Consider the following 19373-nt stretch of genomic DNA (forward strand, 5'->3'; position numbering starts at 1 on the left):
CCAGCTTCTGCTCAAAGGAGGCTCCACCAAGCAGAACATTCCCTTTGCACTGGCACATGAAACTAATGGGATACCGGTCTCTATTCCATAAAACTAACGAACTGCAGAGGTGGAAGGTGTTCTATATCTCCAAAGTCAACACGGTTTTGCAAAGATCCATACAAACACCTAGAGGTCCTTAAAGAGAGTTTCGGTGACCCTCTCTCTCAGGAGAACACCGACTGCTTGCATGCATGGCAGGGGTGGACCAGATGATCCTTGTAGTCCCTCTGAAAACTAGGGTTCTGGATGGTGAACCCACAGGATCCTAGTGTTGGAAGAGACTCCAAGGGCCATCTAGCCCAGCCCCATTTTGCCAGGAAGGAGGACCCAGTCAAAGACCTCTCGACAGATGCCTCTCCAGCTTCTGCTCAAAGGAGGCTCCACCAAGCAGAACAGGTTTCATTCCAGGGACACCAAAACCCAAAGTCAAAGGATGCTCAGGTCACATTATACACAAAAGCACGGTCTATGTAAAATGGCCAAATCCAGGCTGGCTTTGAGGACTGAATGGGTGGGTGACTGCTCAGCTCTGCTTCCTCTGAGCCCTGGATGCCTGGCTCAGGCGGCAATCAGAGCAGCCAATGGGGCTTCCTTTCAGGGATCGGCATCTCCTGTCCTTCTGGAGTTCTCCAAGATAGGAAGGACAAAAGAAGCCACACAAGGGTCCAGATCCTGCTGGTCTCATAGACATGGGCCAAGTCCTCTTCCTTGCATGGTTGACCACGTTGAAAAAGACATATCCTGCTTGTGGTTGTTCCAAACTAAGGCCCAGGGGCCAGAGACAGTCCAAAACACATGGAGGGCTGAAGTTGGCCCATGCCTGGTTTAGACAATGCTAAAGGGGATCTGAAGTGACTGCTCAGTAGAACATATCTATCTATCTATCTATCTATCTATCTATTATTTATTTATTAACAGTATTTATATTCCGCCCTTCTCACCCCGCAGGGGACTCAAGGCGGATTACAATGTACACATACATGGCAAACATGCAATGCCATAGACACACAACACATATAGACAGACAGTCAGAGGCTATTTAATATTCCAACTTTTTCTGGCCACCAGGGGAGCTGTTGCTTCACCATCCATTTGCAACACGGATGAAGTACTTCCTCATTATTTTGCATGTTTGCTGGAGATTTGTATGGCCTCATAAATTAGTTAAATTAGCCTCCCCACATAAGTGGTACCTAAATTTCCTACTTGACAGATGCAACTGTCTTTCGGGCTGCAAAGGTCGACAACAAGCTACACAAATTGGTCGGAAGCTCATTCCGACCCGGGCTGGGTTCGAACTCATGAGCTTTTGGTCAGTAGTGATCTTAATGCAGCTGACTCCCAGCCAGCTGCGCCACAGTCCCGGTGCATCTATCTAGCAAAAGTGAACATATGTATGTACGTATGTAGGTGAGTATATTTGTGGACACTTTCCTATTGGCTCCCACTTCCAAAGAACGTTGTGAGCCCCCCCCCCCCCCCTTGACGGATCAGGACCAAGTTTGGCACACAGAACCTCCACGAGCAAGGGATTTAGGGGGACTGACCCACCAGGGTGGGAGTTGTAGTTCATCCTGCAACCAGAGAGCGTTCTGAACCCCACCAGTGATGGATCTGGAGAAAACATAGTACACGTATGCACTTCCTTAATGGGACCATTCATACAATCAAAAAACAATGGCTTTTTCAAATGGATAGTGTTAGAAATTACCAAATATCTAACCCAGGCATCTGTGGGTACCTAAGCATGTATGCACGCACACACATATGCAAGGAAAAGGAGGCAGCCCCCCATCACTGGGTGAGAGCACCCCACCTCCAGGCCTGACTGCCCCCCACCTCTGTTCCCCATTACTCCCCCCTTTTAAACTGCTGTTATATTGTTATATTTACTTGGATATGTGGTATCAAATTGTTGCTGAATATAAGCCGCATTTTGTTAGACAAGACTCTACTAGGAGCACCATGGAGGGGTCAGGGACCCAGCAATGGGGCTCCTTCCCACTGGGAAAGACTCTGGACCCATGGCCTGGGAGGGAGGGAAGGAAGGAGTGGGGGGACATCGGGCAGAGCGGCATGGTTGACCACCCCTCTTCTCCCTCCTCCTCCTCCTAGAATGACAGAGTTGGAAGGGGCCACATGGACTATCTAGCCCAGTGTTTCTCAACCTGGGGGTCGGGACCCCTAAGGGGGTCGCCAGAGGGTGCCAGAGGGGTCTCCAAAGACCATCAGAAAACACAGTATTTTCTGTTGGTCATGGGGGTTCTGTGTGGGAAGTTTGGCCCAATTCTATTGTTGGTGAGGGTCAGAATGCTTTTTGATTGTAGGTGAACTATAAACACCAGCAACTATACTCCGAAATGTCAAGCTCTATTTCCCCCAAGCTCCACCAGTGTTCAGATTTGGGCATATTGAGTAATTAGCCAAGTTTGGTCCAGGTCATCATCGTTTGAGTCCACAGTGCTCTCTGGATGTAAGTGAACTACAACTCCAAAACTCAAGGTCAATGCCCTCTAAACCCTTCCAGTATTTTCTGTTGGTCATGAGAGTTCAGAATGATCTTTGGTAGAGTTCAGAATGATCTTTGATTGTAGGTGAACTATATATCCCGGCAACTACAACTCCCAAGTGACAAAATCAACCCCCCCCCCCCCAACCTCACAAGTATTCAAATTTGGGTGTATTGGGTATTTGTGCCAAATTTGGTCCAGTGAATGAAGATACATCCTGTGTATCAGATATTTACATTACGATTCATAACAGTAACAAAATTACAGTTATGAAGTAGCAACGGAAATAATTTTATGGTTGGGGGTCACCACAACATGAAGGAACTGATTTAAGGGGTCGCAGCATTAGGAAGGTTGAGAAACCTTGATCTAGCCCAAGTCCCCTCTTCCATGCAAGAAAAGCACAATTAAAGCATCCCTGACAGGTGGCCATCCAGCCTCTACTTCAAAGCCTCCAAAGAAGAAGCTCCCACTGGACTCCGAGGCAGAGAGTTCCACTGCTGAACAGCTCTCCTTATGGTCAAGAAGTTCTTCCTCATGTTCAGGTGGAATCTCCTTCCCTGTCATTGGAACTCCATTGAGTCCTTGTCTCCAGGGAAGCAGAAAAGAGGCCTTGTCCCCTCTTCCATAGGACATCCTCTCACATATTTAAACATGGCTATCATGTCTCCTCTCAACCTTCTCTTCTGAGGGTATACCAGGTATGGGCAAACTTGGGTCCTCCAGGTGTTTTGGACTTCAACAATTCCTAACAATCCAAAACACCTGGAGGACCCAGGTTTGCCCATGCCTGGGCTACATAGAGGGATCATTCATGGTCTCCAGACCTTTGATCCTTCGAGCTGCCCTCTTCCTCTGGACTTCTTCCAACTTGTCAATCTCTCTTTTGAACGGTGGAGTCCAGAATGGGATGTAGAGTGATTCCAAGTGAAGAGGTCTGACCAGTTGCAGAAAAAAGAGCCACCCGCGCTTCCCTCGATCTGGACACTCAACTCCTTGGGATGCAGCCCAGAATTCCCATTGGCTTTGTTTAGCTTATAGCAGGTATGTGCAAACTTGGGCCCTCCAGGTGTTTTGGACCTCAACAATTCCTCACAATCCAAAACATCTGGAGGACCCAGGTTTGCCCATGCCTGGGCTATACAGACCCAGCTCCTTAAGAGGAACCATCCATGGTCTCCAGACCTTTGATCCTTTGAGCTGCCCTCTTCCTCTGGACTTCTTCCACCTTGTCAATCTCTCTTTTGAACAGTGGGGTCCAGAATGGGATGGAGAGGGATTCCAGGTGAAGAGGTCTGACCGGTTGCAGAAAAAAGAGCCACCTGTGCTTCCCTCGACCTGGACACTCAACTCCTTTGGGTGAAGCCCAGAATCCCATTGGCTTGGTTTAGCTATAGCAGGTCTGGGAAAACTTGGGCCCTCCAGGTGTCTTGGACTTCAACCATTCCTAACAATCCAAAACACCTGGAGGACCCAGGTTTGCCCATGCCTGGGCTACATAGAGGGATCATTCATGGTCTCCAGACCTCTGACCCTTCAAGCTGCCCTCTTCCTTTGGACTTCTTCCACCTTGTCAATCTCTCTTTTGAAGGGTGGGGTCCAGAATGGGATCGAGAGTGATTCCAGGTGAAGAAGTCTGACCAGTTGCAGAAAAAAGAGCCACCCGCGCTTCCCTCGATCTGGACACTCAACTCCTTGAGATGCAGCCCAGAATCCCATTGGCTTGGTTTAGCTATAGCAGGTCTGGGCAAACTTGGGCCCTCCAGGTGTTTTGGACTTCAACAATTCCTCACAATCCAAAACACCTGGAGGACCCAGGTTTGTCCATGCTTGGGCTATACAGACCCGGCTCCTCAAGAGGGACCATCCATGGTCTCCAGATCTTTGATCCTTTGAGCTGCCCTCTTCCTCTGGACTTCTTCCAGCTTGTCAATCTCTCTTTTGAACGGTGGGGTCCAGAATGGGATGGAGAGGGATTCCAGGTGAAGAGGTCAACTCCTTGGGATGCAACCAGAATCCCATTGGCTTGGTTTAGCTAGAGCAGGTATAGGCAAACTTGGGCCCTCCAGGTGTTTTGGACTTCAACTCCCACAATTCTGGGGTGCCTGTTGTGGACCCAGGCCTTGCCCCCCCCCCCCCTCCTGTCCCTGATATTTTGTTTCTTCTGCCTGTCCTTCTTCCTCCTACAGTGTCTCCTGCATCTCTTCCAACATGTTCTTCTCCTCAACCCTCCTCTTGGGAAGAGGAGGCCAAAGCCTTTGCAGACTTTGGGGCCTTCCAAGCCACAAAAATGCCATTCTAACACTCCCTCCTCATTGGGGGGTCTCTGGCCAGTTTGAGAGCAGGGGTTGCAGACACCTCCCTCCCTTCTCTCCTCCAGGAGCCGGAAACCTGGGAAATGAGAGGACAAAGCAGTGGCTGATGCTGAAAAGGGGGGAGAAGAGGGTCTGGAGAACAAGCCCTATGAGGAGCGGCTTAGGGAACTGGGCATGTTTAGCCTGAAGAAGAGAAGGCTGAGAGGAGATATGATAGCCATGTATAAATATGTGAGAGGAAGCCACAGGGAGGAGGAGGGAGCAAGCTTGTTTTCTGCTTCCTTGGAGACTAGGATGCGGAACAATGGCTTCAAACTACAAGAGAGGAGATTCCACCTGAACATGAGGAAGAACTTCCTGACTGTGAGAGCCGTTCAACAGTGGAACTCTCTGCCCCGGAGTGTGGTGGAGGCTCCTTCCTTGGAAGCTTTTAAGCAGAGGCTGGATGGCCATCTGTCAGGGGTGATTTGAATGCAATATTCCTGCTTCTTGGCAGAATGGGGTTGGACTGGATGGCCCATGAGGTCTCTTCCAACTCTTTGATTCTATGATTCTATGAGGGTCTGAGGCCAGCATGCCCTGGAAAGGGGACCCCAAGGGAGCCCCCTCAAGAGAGACCCCAAAGCCCCCAGACCCACGAAAACAGAGTGATAAGACCCTTGCTGGACACTATATGGAGAAAAGGCATCAGAAAAGTCAGCGGAGGGGGAGGCCGGGCTCTCCGCCTGTTTGCCCGAAGCAGCCGCCGGGCTCCTTGCCCGCCCCGATGACACAGCAGCAGCAGCAGAAAGAGCCAAAGCAGCCGTGCCCGCAGGATCCAGATGGGATCCATTAGCAGAGAAGGAAGGAAGGAGCGAAGGAAGGAAGGGGGGCTTCTGAATGCCATGGGCGACCCACACCAGACCCCCTCCTCAGCGCAAAGGCATTGCAAAGGGGACAAAGGAGGGTCCCAGTCAAGGGAGACTCCTCCGTCCCTCCTCGAGCCATTTTGTGCCTCGTCCGGCCATCAGATGTGATGGAAAGAGCCTGGGAAAAATAGAAATATTACCTACGCTTGAAGTTTTCAAATTACAATAAATGTTCCTTGTGTGTTGGAACTGACCAATTGGATCCCACACCCGGCCGGGCCTCAACCGCCCTTTGCAAAAGGACAAATAATATGAATTTGATGTTGATGTTGGAACGACTGCTTTCATTGCTCTTCTACCATTTTGTAAACATATATATTTGTGTGGTCCTTGTTTGCATCCGATGCCTTTTACTCTATCTAGTGTCCAGCAAGGGTCTTCTTACTCTCTTGTGCCCTGATTGGCGCATGAGAGGAGGAGAGCGTGGAACACGTGAAAACTATTATTATTATTACTACTATTCTTCCTATATTTTAATACATATGCCTCTTTATATTATTATTATTATTATTATTATTATTATTAAATGCTGTTTATTGTCGAAGGCTTTCATGGCCGGAATCACTGGGTTGTTGTAGGTTTTTTCGGGCTATATGGCCATGGTCTAGAGGCATTCTCTCCTGACGTTTTGCCTACATCTATGGCAAGCATCCTCAGAGGTTGTGAGGTCTTTAGAGTTTTTACAACAGCACAACAACAGAGAGTAAACAAACAAGGACATCTAATCACCTCTCAACTAAAGATTGCTCCAGGCACTGCCAGGCAATCAATGCTAATCAAGGTGGTCAGTTGAAACATTCACACCTAGCTCCAGCAGACAAGAGTCCTTTGTCCCACCCTGGTCATTCCACAGATATATAGACCCTGTTTCCTAACTCCAACAGACCTCACTACCTCTGAGGATGCTTGCCATAGATGCAGGCGAAACGTCAGGAGAGAATGCCTCTAGACCATGGCCATATAGCCCCCAAAAAACTACAACAACCAATTAAATGCTGTTATTAGTCTGATTCTGATGATATTTTGAACCTCTGTGTGTTTTAATAGTCATATTTTCACCTCTGTCTTTTAAGTTTTGTGATCCTGTCTTGAGCCACAAGCAGAGGAAGGTCACAACTAACAGATTATTATGATTATTATTATTATTAGTAGTAGTAGTAGTACTATACTACTAGCTGTATCCACCACACATTTCTCCCCCACAAATAACCCACTCCATTGTTGTCTCACCCCGTGTTTTTAGCCTTAGTATTTTATTCTATATTATTATATTATCTATATAAATAAAAATGTAATGTTCGTTTGTGGGCTTAACATAACTCAAAAACCACTGGATGAATTGACACCAAAGTTGGATGCAATACACCTATTAGGCCAACGAATGACCATCACTCGTAACAACACGGAAAAACACAATAGAAGAGACTTAAAAAGCAAAAGAAAAATGATAAAAAACACATTACAACACATGCTCAAAACCACTTATATACAAATATACACAAACATATACACAAACATATACACACACACGTAAGACATATACACAGACTGGGCAACAGCAATGTGTGGCAGGGGATGGCTAGTATATATTATATATATTCTATATTATATAACTCTGTTGTGCCCTGCTTGGCGCACGAGAGGAGGAGAGCGTGGAACACGTGAAAATTATTATTATTATTATTATTATTATTATTATTACTGTTCTTCCTATATTTTAATACATAACCCTCTTTATATTATTATTATTATTATTATTATTATTATTAAATTAGTCTGATTCTGATAATATTTTGAACTTCAGTATGCTTTAATAGTCATGTTTTCACCTGTCTTTTAACTGTTGTGACCCTGCCTTGAGCCACAAGCAGAGGAAGGTCACAACTAACAGTTTTATTGTTGTTGTTGTTAGAAATGCAACAAGATGAGTCCGCAACAGACATTCTGCTGGCTGTCGAATTGGATCACACATCGGACCCTTCCCAAGTGTCTAGGACTGTGTGATGTATGGGCGAATAATGCATGCAGATCCCAGTAAGGTGGCCTTTTGCAGCTGGCGGATGGTCATTTTGTCAGCACTGATTGTGTTTAAGTGCAGGCCAAGGTCTTTAGGCACTGCACCCAGTGTGCCGATCACCACTGGGACCTCCTTGACTGGCTTGTGCCAGGGTCTTTTGCAGTATTATTATCATCATCATCATTATATATTATTATTATTATTATTATTATTATTATTATTATTTCATCATCATCATCATCATCATCATCATCATCATCATTATTATTAGCTGTATCCGCCACACGTTGCTGTGGCCAACCTTCCCTTCCTCTTTCTTTCATTCATTCTTTCTTTCTCTCCTTCCTTTCTTCCCTCTCTCCTTTCTTCCTTCCCTTTTTTCTTTCCTTCTCTCCTTCCTTCCTTCTCTACCTCTTCCCTTCCTTCCCCTCATTTTTTCTTTCCGTTCCTCTTTCTCCCCTTTCTTCCTTCTCTACCTATTCTTGGACTGCAACTCCCAGCGGTCCTCCTGATTGATCCACCTACCTATCTCTATCTATCTACCTGGAGAGTTGCTGGGAGTTGCAGTCCAGGAATAGGAAATTGGAAATATGCCGGGATATTTGAGGGATGCTCTCAGAGAAATCCAAGGAGAAGAAACCTTGCATCTTGGAAGCACTGCATTTGGAGCATCCTCCTCCCCTAAAGGGAATCAGCAGCTCAAATACACCCTGGAACAGGACTCACATTGGAAGCACCCATGGGTTAGTGCTGTTGTTGTTGTTATTGTTGTTATTGCAAGCAGTCACCAAGTTTACAAACATCCAACGTACACCCGACTCCTAGTGAAGAAGGGGGCTGAGACCACAGGAAGTGAGAGGCATCGTCCCCTCGGAAGGGAGGGAAACCCACTCCTGGAAGAGTTGTTGTTCTTAGTATCATCCTGGGGGGAAGGGGTCTCCACTGAAGCTTTATCCCCAATCCTTGCTTCCACAACAAGAAGACACATTTTCCAAAACCCAGTTCCCAAGCCCAAGTTGGCCCAGGCCTAAATGGTAAGGAGACTTTGGGGACACCCTGTATATTTGGCTGGAGTGAGGCTTTCAAAAAATGCACCTGTCCCAACTTACATACAAATCCGACTTAAGACCAACCCTCCAGGACCTCTCTAGTTTGAAACTTGGGGACTTCCTATTATTATTTGGAGACCAGAGAACATGTTGTTGTTGCCTTTTGGAGACCAAGAGCTTATTATTATTATCATTTGGAGCTGAAGGGGGATATATTATTATTATTACTATTATTTATTATTTATTATTTATTTATTATTTGCACTTGTTAACCGCCACTCTCAGCCCGAGGGCGACTATTACTATTATTATTATTATTATGCTTATGTTTATTTCCACTCTGCTTTTTCTCTCCATGGGGAGACTCAAAGCACTCACATTAAAAGCATGTCAATACAATTTGATGGAGCATCCTCTCGGGCAGGCCTGGACCTACTTCAGCCCTCCCTCCAGGTGTTTTGGACTTCAACTCCCACCATTCCTAAGACCTGGTAGGCTGTTGAGAATGATAGGAGTTGGAGTCCAAAACACCTGGATGAATGACCAAGTTGGCCCAGGCCTAAGTGATAAAGAGACTTTAAGACTCGGGGGCTTATTATTATTATTATTATTAGGAGACTAGGGGGACACTTCATTATTATTATTATGGTTTATGTGGATGTCTACTCTGCTTTATCTCTCAGAAGGAAAAGCTCAGGCCTGGCCCAACTTAGAATGGTGGGAGTTGGAGTCCAAAACACCTGGAGGAAGGGAGGGAGGGTCATTTACACAAAGGAGCAGCCACTGCTAGAAGAGACAGAGAGTTTCCTCTATGCTGACGATCATGCCATCACGGCCCAATCAGGCAGCTTTGAAATGGTTGAACAGGAGCGCTCCTATAGACAGGGATTCAGGCCTGGGACAACTTCAGCTCTCCCTCCCTCCAAGGGTTTTGGACTCCAACTCCCACCATTCCTAACAGCCGGTAAGAACAGAAGCTGTTCTATAGACAAGAACTGAGGCCTGGGCCAACTTGGGCCCTCTCTCCAGGGGTTTTGGTCTGCGACTCCCATCAGGCTGTTAGGAATGGTGGGAGTTGGAGTCCAAAACACCTGGAGGGAGGGAGGTAGGGAGGGAGGGAAGGTGGGTCATTTACGCAAATGACCAGCCACTGCTAGAAGAAACAGAGAGTGTCCTCTATGCTGACGATCACGCCATCACCGCCCAAGTGGGCAGCTTTGAAATGGTTGAACAGAAGAATAGGGATTCAGGCCTGGAACAACTTTGGCCCTCCCTCCAGGGGTTTGGACTCCAACTCCCACCATTTCTAACAGCCTACCGGCTGTTAGGAATGGTGGGAGTTGGAGTCCAAAACACCTGGAGGGAGGGTTGAAGCTGTCCCCGGCCTGGTGAAGGGTCTCCCTGGCCTTGCATGTTCTCCTTGCTCCCCCAAACCTTCCATCCCTGAGGGGATGGGTCTCACCTCTACCATTGTCCAGTAGGCTATTAGGAATGGTGGAAGTTGTAGGCTATTAGGAATGGTGGAAGTTGTAGGCTGTTAGGAATGGTGGAAGTTGGAGGCTGTTAGGAATGGTGGAAGTTGGAGGCTGTTAGGAATGGTGGAAGTTGTAGGCTGTTAGGAATGGTGGAAGTTGTAGGCTGTTAGGAATGGTGGAAGTTGTAGGCTGTTAGGAATGGTGGAAGATGTAGGCTATTAGGAATGGTGGAAGTTGTAGGCCATTAGGAATGGTGGGAGTTGTAGGCTGTTAGGAATGGTGGAAGTTGGAAGCTGTTAGGAATGGTGGAGGCTGTTAGGAATGGTGGAAGTTGGAGGCTATTAGGAATGGTGGAAGTTGGAGGCTGTTAGGAATGGTGGAAGTTGGAGGCTATTAGGAATGGTGGAAGTTGGAGGCTGTTAGGAATGGTGGAAGTTGTAGGCTGTTAGGAATGGTGGAAGTTGTAGGCTATTAGGAATGGTGGAAGTTGTAGGCTATTAAGAATGTAGCTTCAGTTGTAGCTGAAGCTGTCCCACGCCTGGTGAAGGGTCTGCCTGACCTTGCTGGTTCTCCTTACTCTCCCTCCTGGGGTTTAGGAATGGTGGGAGTTGTAGTCCAAAACCCCTGGAGGGAGGGAGGGAGGGAGGGCTGAAGTTGTCCCAAGCCTAGTGATGGGTCTGCTTGACCTTTCCCATTGTCCTTGCTGCCCCCAACCTTCCAGCCTTGTCCCCTGCCCTGTGGGGAAGGGTCTCACCTCTACCATTGTCCAGTAGGCTATTAGGAATGGTGGAAGTTGTAGGCCATTAGGAATGGTGGAAGTTGTAGGCTGTTAGGAATGGTGGGAGTTGTAGGCTATTAGGAATGGTGGAAGTTGGAAGCTGTTAGGAATGGTGGAGGCTGTTAGGAATGGTGGAAGTTGGAGGCTGTTAGGAATGGTGGAAGTTGGAGGCTGTTAGGAATGGTGGAAGTTGGAGGCTGTTAGGAATGGTGGAAGTTGGAGGCTGTTAGGAATGGTGGAAGTTGGAGGCTGTTAGGAATGGTGGAAGTTGGAGGCTGTTAGGAATGGTGGAAGTTGGAGGCTATTAGGAATGTAGCTTCAGTTGTAGCTGAAGCTGTCCCTTGTCTGGTGATGGGTCTACCTGACCTTGCTGGTTCTCCTTGCTCTCCCTCCCTCCCTCCAGAGGTTTTGGACTCCAACTCCCACCATTCCTAACAGCCTACCGGCTGTTAGGAATGGTGGGAGTTGTAGTCCAAAACCCCTGGAGGGAGAGAGGGAGGGCTGAAGCTGTCCCAAGCCTGGTGATGGGTCTGCCTGACCTTTCCCGTTGTCCTTGCTGCCCCCAACCTTCCCGCCTTGCCCCCCAGCCTGCGGGGAAGGGTCTCCTCCTCCTCCTCCCCCTCCTCACCTCTTCCGTTGTCCTTGATGAACTGGACAGCAGCCTCGGGCCCTGCGCCTTCCTCCGCGCCGCCCTCTCCGGCCTCGTTGGTGTTGCCGGGCCCGGTCCCCGCTGCTGCCCCCCCGGGGGCGCCTCCTCCTTCGGGCTCGGCCTGTGCGGAGAGGTTCCCCCCTCCAGCTCCAGCTCCTGCTGCTCCTGTTCCCGGGGCTGCGGCTTCCCCTCCGGCGTGGTAGACGTGGTAGGCGACGGCGAGCCCTGCGTGTCGGAGCTCCTGGTAGACGCCCTCGATGGTGAAGTAGAAGGGCCGGTCGTCGGTCTTGGCGTCGGCGTAGAGGAGGGCGGCGCGCGCCGTCCAGTTGAGCCCCGCGTGGAGCGCCGCCGCGAACCCGCCCAGCTTGGCCGCCGAGGGCCCCGTCCGCACCAGAGAGCCGTAGTGCTGCGGCTGCGCGGCCGAGGGAGCCTTGTGCCCGAAGTCCGACGCCACGGCCCCCGCCGTCACCAGTGGGAGACCCCAGTGCGAGGCGAAGCGCGCCACCGCCGCCGCCGGGTACACGCAGCCCGGCCCCAAAAGCACGTCCGGGGAGGCCTCCAGCTTGAGGTCCACGGCGCGCAGGGGGGCCACCCACTCCGAGCACGCGCCCCCGCGCTCCGAAGACCCAAACACCACGCGGAACCGCGGCGGCCACGCAGGGGAGGGCTCCCACACGGACACCCGCTCCAAGGCCAAGTCCACGGCCGGGCGCACGCGAGGGAGCGCCCACGGGTAGCTCGGGTTGGCCTCCGGCAGCACCAGCGCCACCGTCACCAGGGAAGAAGAAGAAGGAGGAGAAGAAGGAGGAGAAGGAGGAGAAGAAGACAAGGGCGCCCCGTCCTCGCCCTCCTTGGCGCCCCCACCCAGGCACCCCACGAGCAGGAACCAAAAGAGGGGCGCCACGGCCACTGCCATCCTTCTCTCGCCTCTTCCTCCTTTCCCGGGAAGGAAGAAGGAAGGAAGGAAGGAAGAAGAAGAAAGGCCGCCCACCTGGACCTCCGCCTCCGCCTCTCTCTCTCTCTCTCTCTCTCTCTCTCTCTTTCAGGACCCACGCAGGAGGAGGGCGAGGGCGAGGAGGAGGGCGCAGCGCCCCCTGGTGGGCCCACGGGGAACTCCGCCTCTCTCGTGTCATTATTTATTTATTTATTTATTTATTGGGAAGCCATGACCCTTGAGCCTTCCAGCTGGAGGTCAGCTGTGACCAGCAGTGCTGCGGAATTCGAAGAGGCACGAATGGAGGGCGAAAGGGCGAAATTAGTATTATTAGGATGGGTCCTGTGCAGTGGCTGAAGGGGTCTTGAAGGAGGAAGGGTCCCAACTGAAGTCAAATCCTTAGGGAGGGGGCTCTGGAGAAAGGAGGAGGAGGAAGAGGAGGGTGCAGCGCCCCCTGGTGGGCCCACGGGGAACTCCGCCTCTCTCGTGTCATTATTTATTTATTTATTTATTTATTGGGAAGCCCTGGCCCTTGAGTACTCCAGCTGGAGGTCTGCTGTGACCAGCAGTGCTGTAGAATGTGTCTGAATGCCCAAAGATCACCATCTCTACTCCCAACTCAAGAATGTAAGGTGGAATGTTGGAGGACAGGAAAACAGATTGAACCTCAAAGACTCTGACACTGAGAACGGTGAAACCCTGGCCTGTGGGAGTGCTCCAGCCGGAGGTCAGCTGTGACCAGCAGTGCTGTGGAATTTTGTCCGAATGCCCAAAGATTACCATCTCTACTCCCAACTCAAGAACGTAAAACGGAATGTTGGAGGACAGGAAAAGAGATTGAACCTCAAAAACTCTGGAATAAACACTGAGAATTGGGAAGCCCTGGCCTGTGAGCGCTCCAGCCAGAGGTGAGCTGTGACCAGCAGTGCTGCGGAATTTGAAGAGGCATGAATGGAGGGCGAAAGGGGGAAATTAAATGGATTCTGGGTACTGACAGAAGGGGTCTTAAAGAGGGAAGGGTCCCAACTGAAATCAAATCCTTGGGGAGGGGGCTCTGGAGAGACGAGGAGGAAGCCCTGGCCTGTGAGCACTTCAGCCGGAGGTCAGCTGTGACCAGCAGTGCTGCGGGATTTGAAAAGGCACGAATGGGGGTGAAAGGGGGAAATTAGTATTATTAGGAGGGATCCTCCACCTCTGGCCAAAAGCAGTGGCTGAAGTGGTCTTAAAGGGGGAAGGGTCCCAACTGAAGTTAAATCCTGGCGGAGGGGGCTCTGGAGAGAGGGGGGGGGCCGCCGAAGCTCACCACCTTCCCACACTTCCCATGGAAAGGTCTCAGAAAGCCCTGGCTGTTGAGTGCTCCAGCCGGAGGTCAGCTGTGACCAGCAGTGCTGTAGAATTTGAAAAGGCATGAATGTAGGGCAAAAGGGGGAAATGGATTCTGGGTACTGACAGAAGGGGTCTTAAAGGGGGAAGGGTCACAACTGAAGTTAAATCCTGGCAGAGGGGGCTCTGCAGAGAGGAGGAGGAAGCCCTGGTCTGTGAGCACTCCAGCTGGAGGTCAGCTGCGACCAGCAGTGCTGCGGAATTAGAAGAGGCATGAATGGAGGGCGAAAGGGGGAAATTAGTATTATTAGGATTGGTCATCCACAGTGGCCGAAGGAGTCTTAAAGGGGGAAGAGTCCCAACTGGTCAGATCCTTGGGGAGGGGGCTCTGGAGAGAGGACAAGGAAGCCCTGGACCTTGAGCACTCCAGCCAGAGGTCAGCTGTGACCAGCAGTGCTGTGGGCTTTGTCTGAATGCCCAAAGATCACCGTCTCCCAAAGCAGCTGCTCTACTCCCAACTCAAGCACAGAAAACAGAATGTTGGTGGGCAGGAAAAGAGATTTAAAGATGGGTTCAAAGCCAACCTTAAAAACTCTGGCATAGACACCGAGAACTGGGAAGACCTGGCCCTTGACCACTCCAGCCGGAGGTCAGCTGTGACCGGCAGTGCTGCAGAATTTGTCCGAATGCCCAAAGACAACCTTAAAAACTCTGAGAACTGGGATACCCTGGCCCTTGAGCGCTCCAGTCGGAGGTCAGCTGCAACCAGCAGTGCTGCGGAATTTGAAGAAGCACGAATGGAGGGTGAAAGGGGGAAATTAGTATTATTAGGATGGGTCCTCCGCCTCTGGCCGAAAGCAGTGGCCAAAGGGGTCTTAAAGGGGGAAGGGTCCCAACTGAAGTCAAATCCTTGGGGAGGGGGCTCTGGAAAGAGGTATAGGAGGGCACAGCACCCCCTGGTGGGCCCATGGGGAACTCCGCCTCTCTCTTGTCATTACTTATTTATTTATTTATTGGGAAGCCCTGTCCCTTGAGCACTCCAGCTGGAGGTCAGCTGTGACCAGCAGTGCTGTGGGATTTGTCCGAATGCCCAAAGATCACCATCTCTACTCCCAACTCAAGAACGGAAAACGGAATGTTGGTGGACAGGAAAAGAGATTGAAAGATGGGTTCAAAGCCAACCTTAAAAACTCTGGCAGAGACACTGAGAACTGGGAAGCCCTGGTCCTTGAGCACTCCAGCTGGAGGTCAGCTGTGACCAGCAGTGCTGCAGAATTCGAAGAGGCACGAATGGGAGGCGAAAGGGGGAAATTAGATGGATTCTGCGTACTGGCAGAAGGGGTCTTAAAGGGGGAAGGGTCCCAACTGAAGTCAAATCCTTAGGGAGGGGGCTCTGGAGAGAGGAGGAGGAAGAGGAGGGTGCAGCGCCCCCTGGTGGACCCACGGGGAATGGCGCCACTCTCTTGTCATTATCCCAAGCCCCCTTCCCTCTCTCCTGAGGAATCTGTCCAAGGACCAAGGAGCAACAGTCAGAACTGACCACGGAACAACAGACTGGTTCAAGGTTGGGAAAGGCGTCCGGCAAGGCTGCATCCTCTCACCCAACCTATTCAACTTGTATGTAGAACACATCATGCGAGGATGTGCGGGGCTTCAGGAATGCAAAGCTGGGGTGAAAATAGCTGGAAGGAACATTAACAACCTCAGATATGCAGATGACACCACTCTGATGGCCGAAAGCGAGGAGGAGCTGAGGAGCCTTCTAATCACGGTGAAAGAAGAAAGCGCAAAAGCTGGGTTGCAGCTAAACGTCAAAAAAACCAAGATGATGGCAACAAGAATGATTGACAACTGGGAAATAGAGGGAGAAAATGTGGAGGCCGTGACAGGGTTTGTATTTCTAGGTGCAAAGATTACTGCAGATGCAGACTGTGGCCAGGAAATCAGAAGACGCTTCCTTCTTGGGAGGAGAGCAATGTCCAGTCTCGATAAAATAGTAAAGAGTAGAGACATTAGACCGGCAACCAAGATCCATTGCCTAGTCCAAGCCATGGTCTTCCCTGGAGTCACCTACGGATGTGAGAGCTGGACCTTAGGGAAGGCTGAGCGGAGGAAGAGAGATGCCTTTGAGCTGTGGTGTTGGAGGAAAGTGCTGAGAGTGCCTTGGACTGCGAGAAGATCCAACCAGTCCATCCTCCAGGAAATAAAGCCCGACTGCTCACTGGAGGGAAGGAGACGAGAGACAAAGTGGAAGTACTTTGGCCACATCATGAGGAGACAGCCAAGCCTGGAGAAGGGAATGATGCTGGGGAAAGTGGAAGGCACAAGGAAGAGGGGCCGACCAAGGGCAAGATGGATGGATGACATCCTTGAAGGGACTGGACTGACCTTGAAGGAGACCCTGGGGGTGGTGACGGCCGACAGGGAGCTCTGGCGTGGGCTCGTCCATGAGGTCACGAAGAGTCGGAGACAACTGAAGGAATGAAAAACTAAATTAGATTATTATTATTGTTCTGTTGCACGCTGGGCCTGTGCACATGACTGTAGACAGGACATAAATTCTGTGTGCCCAACAGGACGCTGGGGCTGCCTCAGATTAAAGGCCCTTAGATTCCCCCAAACAGAGTCTTTAGAATGCTTAAAGTAAATCCAATAAAGTTCTTTATTGATGAAAACAAACAGGTACTTTCAAGCTTTCTTAACAGTCTATTGGCTCTTGCAATCTTGTCCACAGGGGACAGGCACTATCTTCTTAACTGTAATTAACTGTAATCCTTAACTTCTAACCTGGGCACTCTGTACTTGCCTCTGTTGGCGTGGAGCCCCTGCACCCGGTACCAACTGCGCCTGGCTTCCGCGAGCGACCCGTACCAGGCAGAGCTTTGTAGACTTCCAGGGAAAAAGAAGGAGTTCAGGTTACTGTGATGGCCGGCTGAAGTTCCACAGGCAAGCTGTGGGGCCTTTTCTCCCCGGCCAAGCCATGGGCTGTATATCTCCCCGGCCAAGCCGTAGAAGACGAAGCTTTCTACAGGAGCTCTTCGTTTTATGTCCTGTGCAAAAGGCTTCTCTGTGTAGACTGAACTCAAAATGGCTCCTATTCCCACTAAAACTCAAAAAGCAGCGGGACCAGGGAACCTAACTATAATTGACAGGTGGCTTGCCCTATGATTGCAACCAAAAGAAGCCACCTATCTGCAGTGTCTCTGAAACTTAGGACTATAACAAACATTAAATGCAAAGCAAACAAAATTGGAGCTCCTGGTGCAGTTGTACCTGCACAATTATAGAATCATAGAATCATAGAATCAAAGAGTTGGAAGAGACCTCATGGGCCATCCAGTCCAACCCCCTGCCAAGAAGCAGAAATATTGCATTCAAATCACCCCTGACAGATGGCCATCCAGCCTCTGCTTAAAAGCTTCCAAAGAAGGAGCCTCCACCACACTCCGGGGCAGAGAGTTCCACTGCTGAACGGCTCTCACAGTCAGGAAGTTCTTCCTCATGTTCAGATGGAATTTCCTTTCTTGTAGTTTGAAGCCATTGTTCCCTTGCCTCCTAGTCTCCAGGGAAGCAGAAAACAAGTTCACTCCCTCCTCCCTATGACTTCATAGAATCCTAGAATCCTAGAGTTGGAAGAGACGTCCTGGGCCATCATCCAGTCCAACCCCATTCTGCCAAGAAGCAGGAATATTGCATTCAAATCACCCCTGACAGATGGCCATCCAGCCATCAGAACGGCACTCGCAGTCAGGAAGTTCTTCCTCATGTTCAGATGGAATCTCCTCTCTTGTAGTTTGAAGCCATTGTTCCGCGTCCTAGTCTCCAAGGAAGCAGAAAACAAGCTTCCTCCCTCCTCCCTGTGGCTTCCTCTCACATATTTATACATGGCTCTCATCATATCCCCTCTCAGCCTTCTCTTCTTCAGGCTAAACGTGCCCAGTTCCCTAAGCCGCTCCTCATAGGGCTTGTTCTCCAGACCCTTGATCATTTTAGTCGCCCTCCTCTGGACACTTTCCAGCTTGTCAATATCTCTCTTGAATTGTGGTGCCCAGAATTATAATAATATTATATATTGAATTAGTTAAGTGAGTCTGCCGTGCCTTTCCTGTTCCATGATTCGTGCCTGGGCAATGTTGCTGTGCTTGGTGGTCCCTCTGGAGACTTCTTGACCACAGCTGCATGGTACACAATGGTAGACTCCTGCAGAAGTGAGAGGATCCATACTCCCCGGGACACTGCTGAGCCAGTTTGGCTCCTCCGCTCGAGAGAGGGAAAGTTCAGGATTGGAGCAGAGTTTGAGTCAGTAAAGGACACAATGGATCACTCCAGAGAGGAAAAGGTTAGTAAAAGGATACTTTTTATTGGGGATTGTTACAAAGAGACTCAGGGAAGTTAATCTAGAGAGGAAGATATAGCATTAGTTGCTGGTGCCCCTGTCCTGCTGATAACTGGAAAACTTGCACTTCCAGGAACTGTGGAACTCCCTGCTGCAGTCAGATCAATTTGAAGGCAGGGTTATCTGTGCTCGGTGACGATAGGAAGACTTTCTCAAGAAACCTTTCAAGGGCACCTCTTGACCCCAGAATTCCACACCCCCCCCCCCCCAGCATTTTCCAAGTCATCACATCAACAATGGATTCGAGCACCCATCATCCCTGGAACCAATCCATCTCTATTGGTTCCCATAAGACTGGATGTCTAAGGGATAACAGGACCCAGAGGGATTGGGCCGCCCTTCCATTTTACATCCACGTGGACCCAAAAGGAGCATTATATATAATTATATATAATTATAATATCATATTAGTATTAGTATTATATTGTATTGCATTATAATGTCATAAATATTATATTATATTATATTATATTATATTATATTATATTATATTATATTATATTATATTATTAGCATAGTACAAGAGACAAGGTGGAACTGTCCCCTGGCCCCCTCTCTCTTCACGCTGGTCCAGACCAGCGGTTGATGCTGGGGGGAGCGATACCCAACTAATAATCAATAAACTAATAATCAATAAACAGGTATGAAACAGACTCCCTTCTTTCCTCCTGTCCCTTCAAACCAACCTTCCTCCCTCCCTCCCTCCCTTCTTTCTTCCTTTCCTTCCTTCCTACCTCCCTACCTCCCTCCCTTCTTTCCCCCTTCCTTCCTCCCTCCCTCCCTCCTTTTTCCCCTTCCTCCCTTCCTCCCTCCCTCCCTTCTTTCCCCTTTCCTTCCTTCCTTCTTCCCTCCCTCCCTCCCTTCCTTCTTTCCCCCTCCCTCCCTCCCTTCCTTCTTTCCCCCTTTCCTTCCTCCCTCCCTCCCTTCTTTTCCCCCTTCCTTCCTTCCTTCCTTCCTCCCTCCCTCCCTTCTTTTCC

At 49.8% G+C, this 19373-nt stretch overlaps 1 protein-coding gene across 2 annotated transcripts in view; it reads right to left on the reverse strand.

The window, feature by feature from the left end:
* NPR2 (natriuretic peptide receptor 2) overlaps nucleotides 1-12745 on the reverse strand; it is an 84657-nt gene extending 71912 nt beyond the window's left edge. For both annotated transcript variants that reach the window (XM_067464708.1, XM_067464707.1), the window contains exon 1: nucleotides 11723-12745. In XM_067464708.1, the coding sequence (XP_067320809.1) occupies nucleotides 11723-12659 (937 nt within the window). In that variant the 5' untranslated portion in view covers nucleotides 12660-12745. The remainder of the gene's footprint in view (nucleotides 1-11722) is intronic.
* Nucleotides 12746-19373: the final 6628 nt, after the last annotated feature.

Source organism: Anolis sagrei, chromosome 2 (genome assembly GCF_037176765.1).
Source record: "Anolis sagrei isolate rAnoSag1 chromosome 2, rAnoSag1.mat, whole genome shotgun sequence".
Lineage (NCBI taxonomy): Eukaryota > Metazoa > Chordata > Lepidosauria > Squamata > Dactyloidae > Anolis > Anolis sagrei.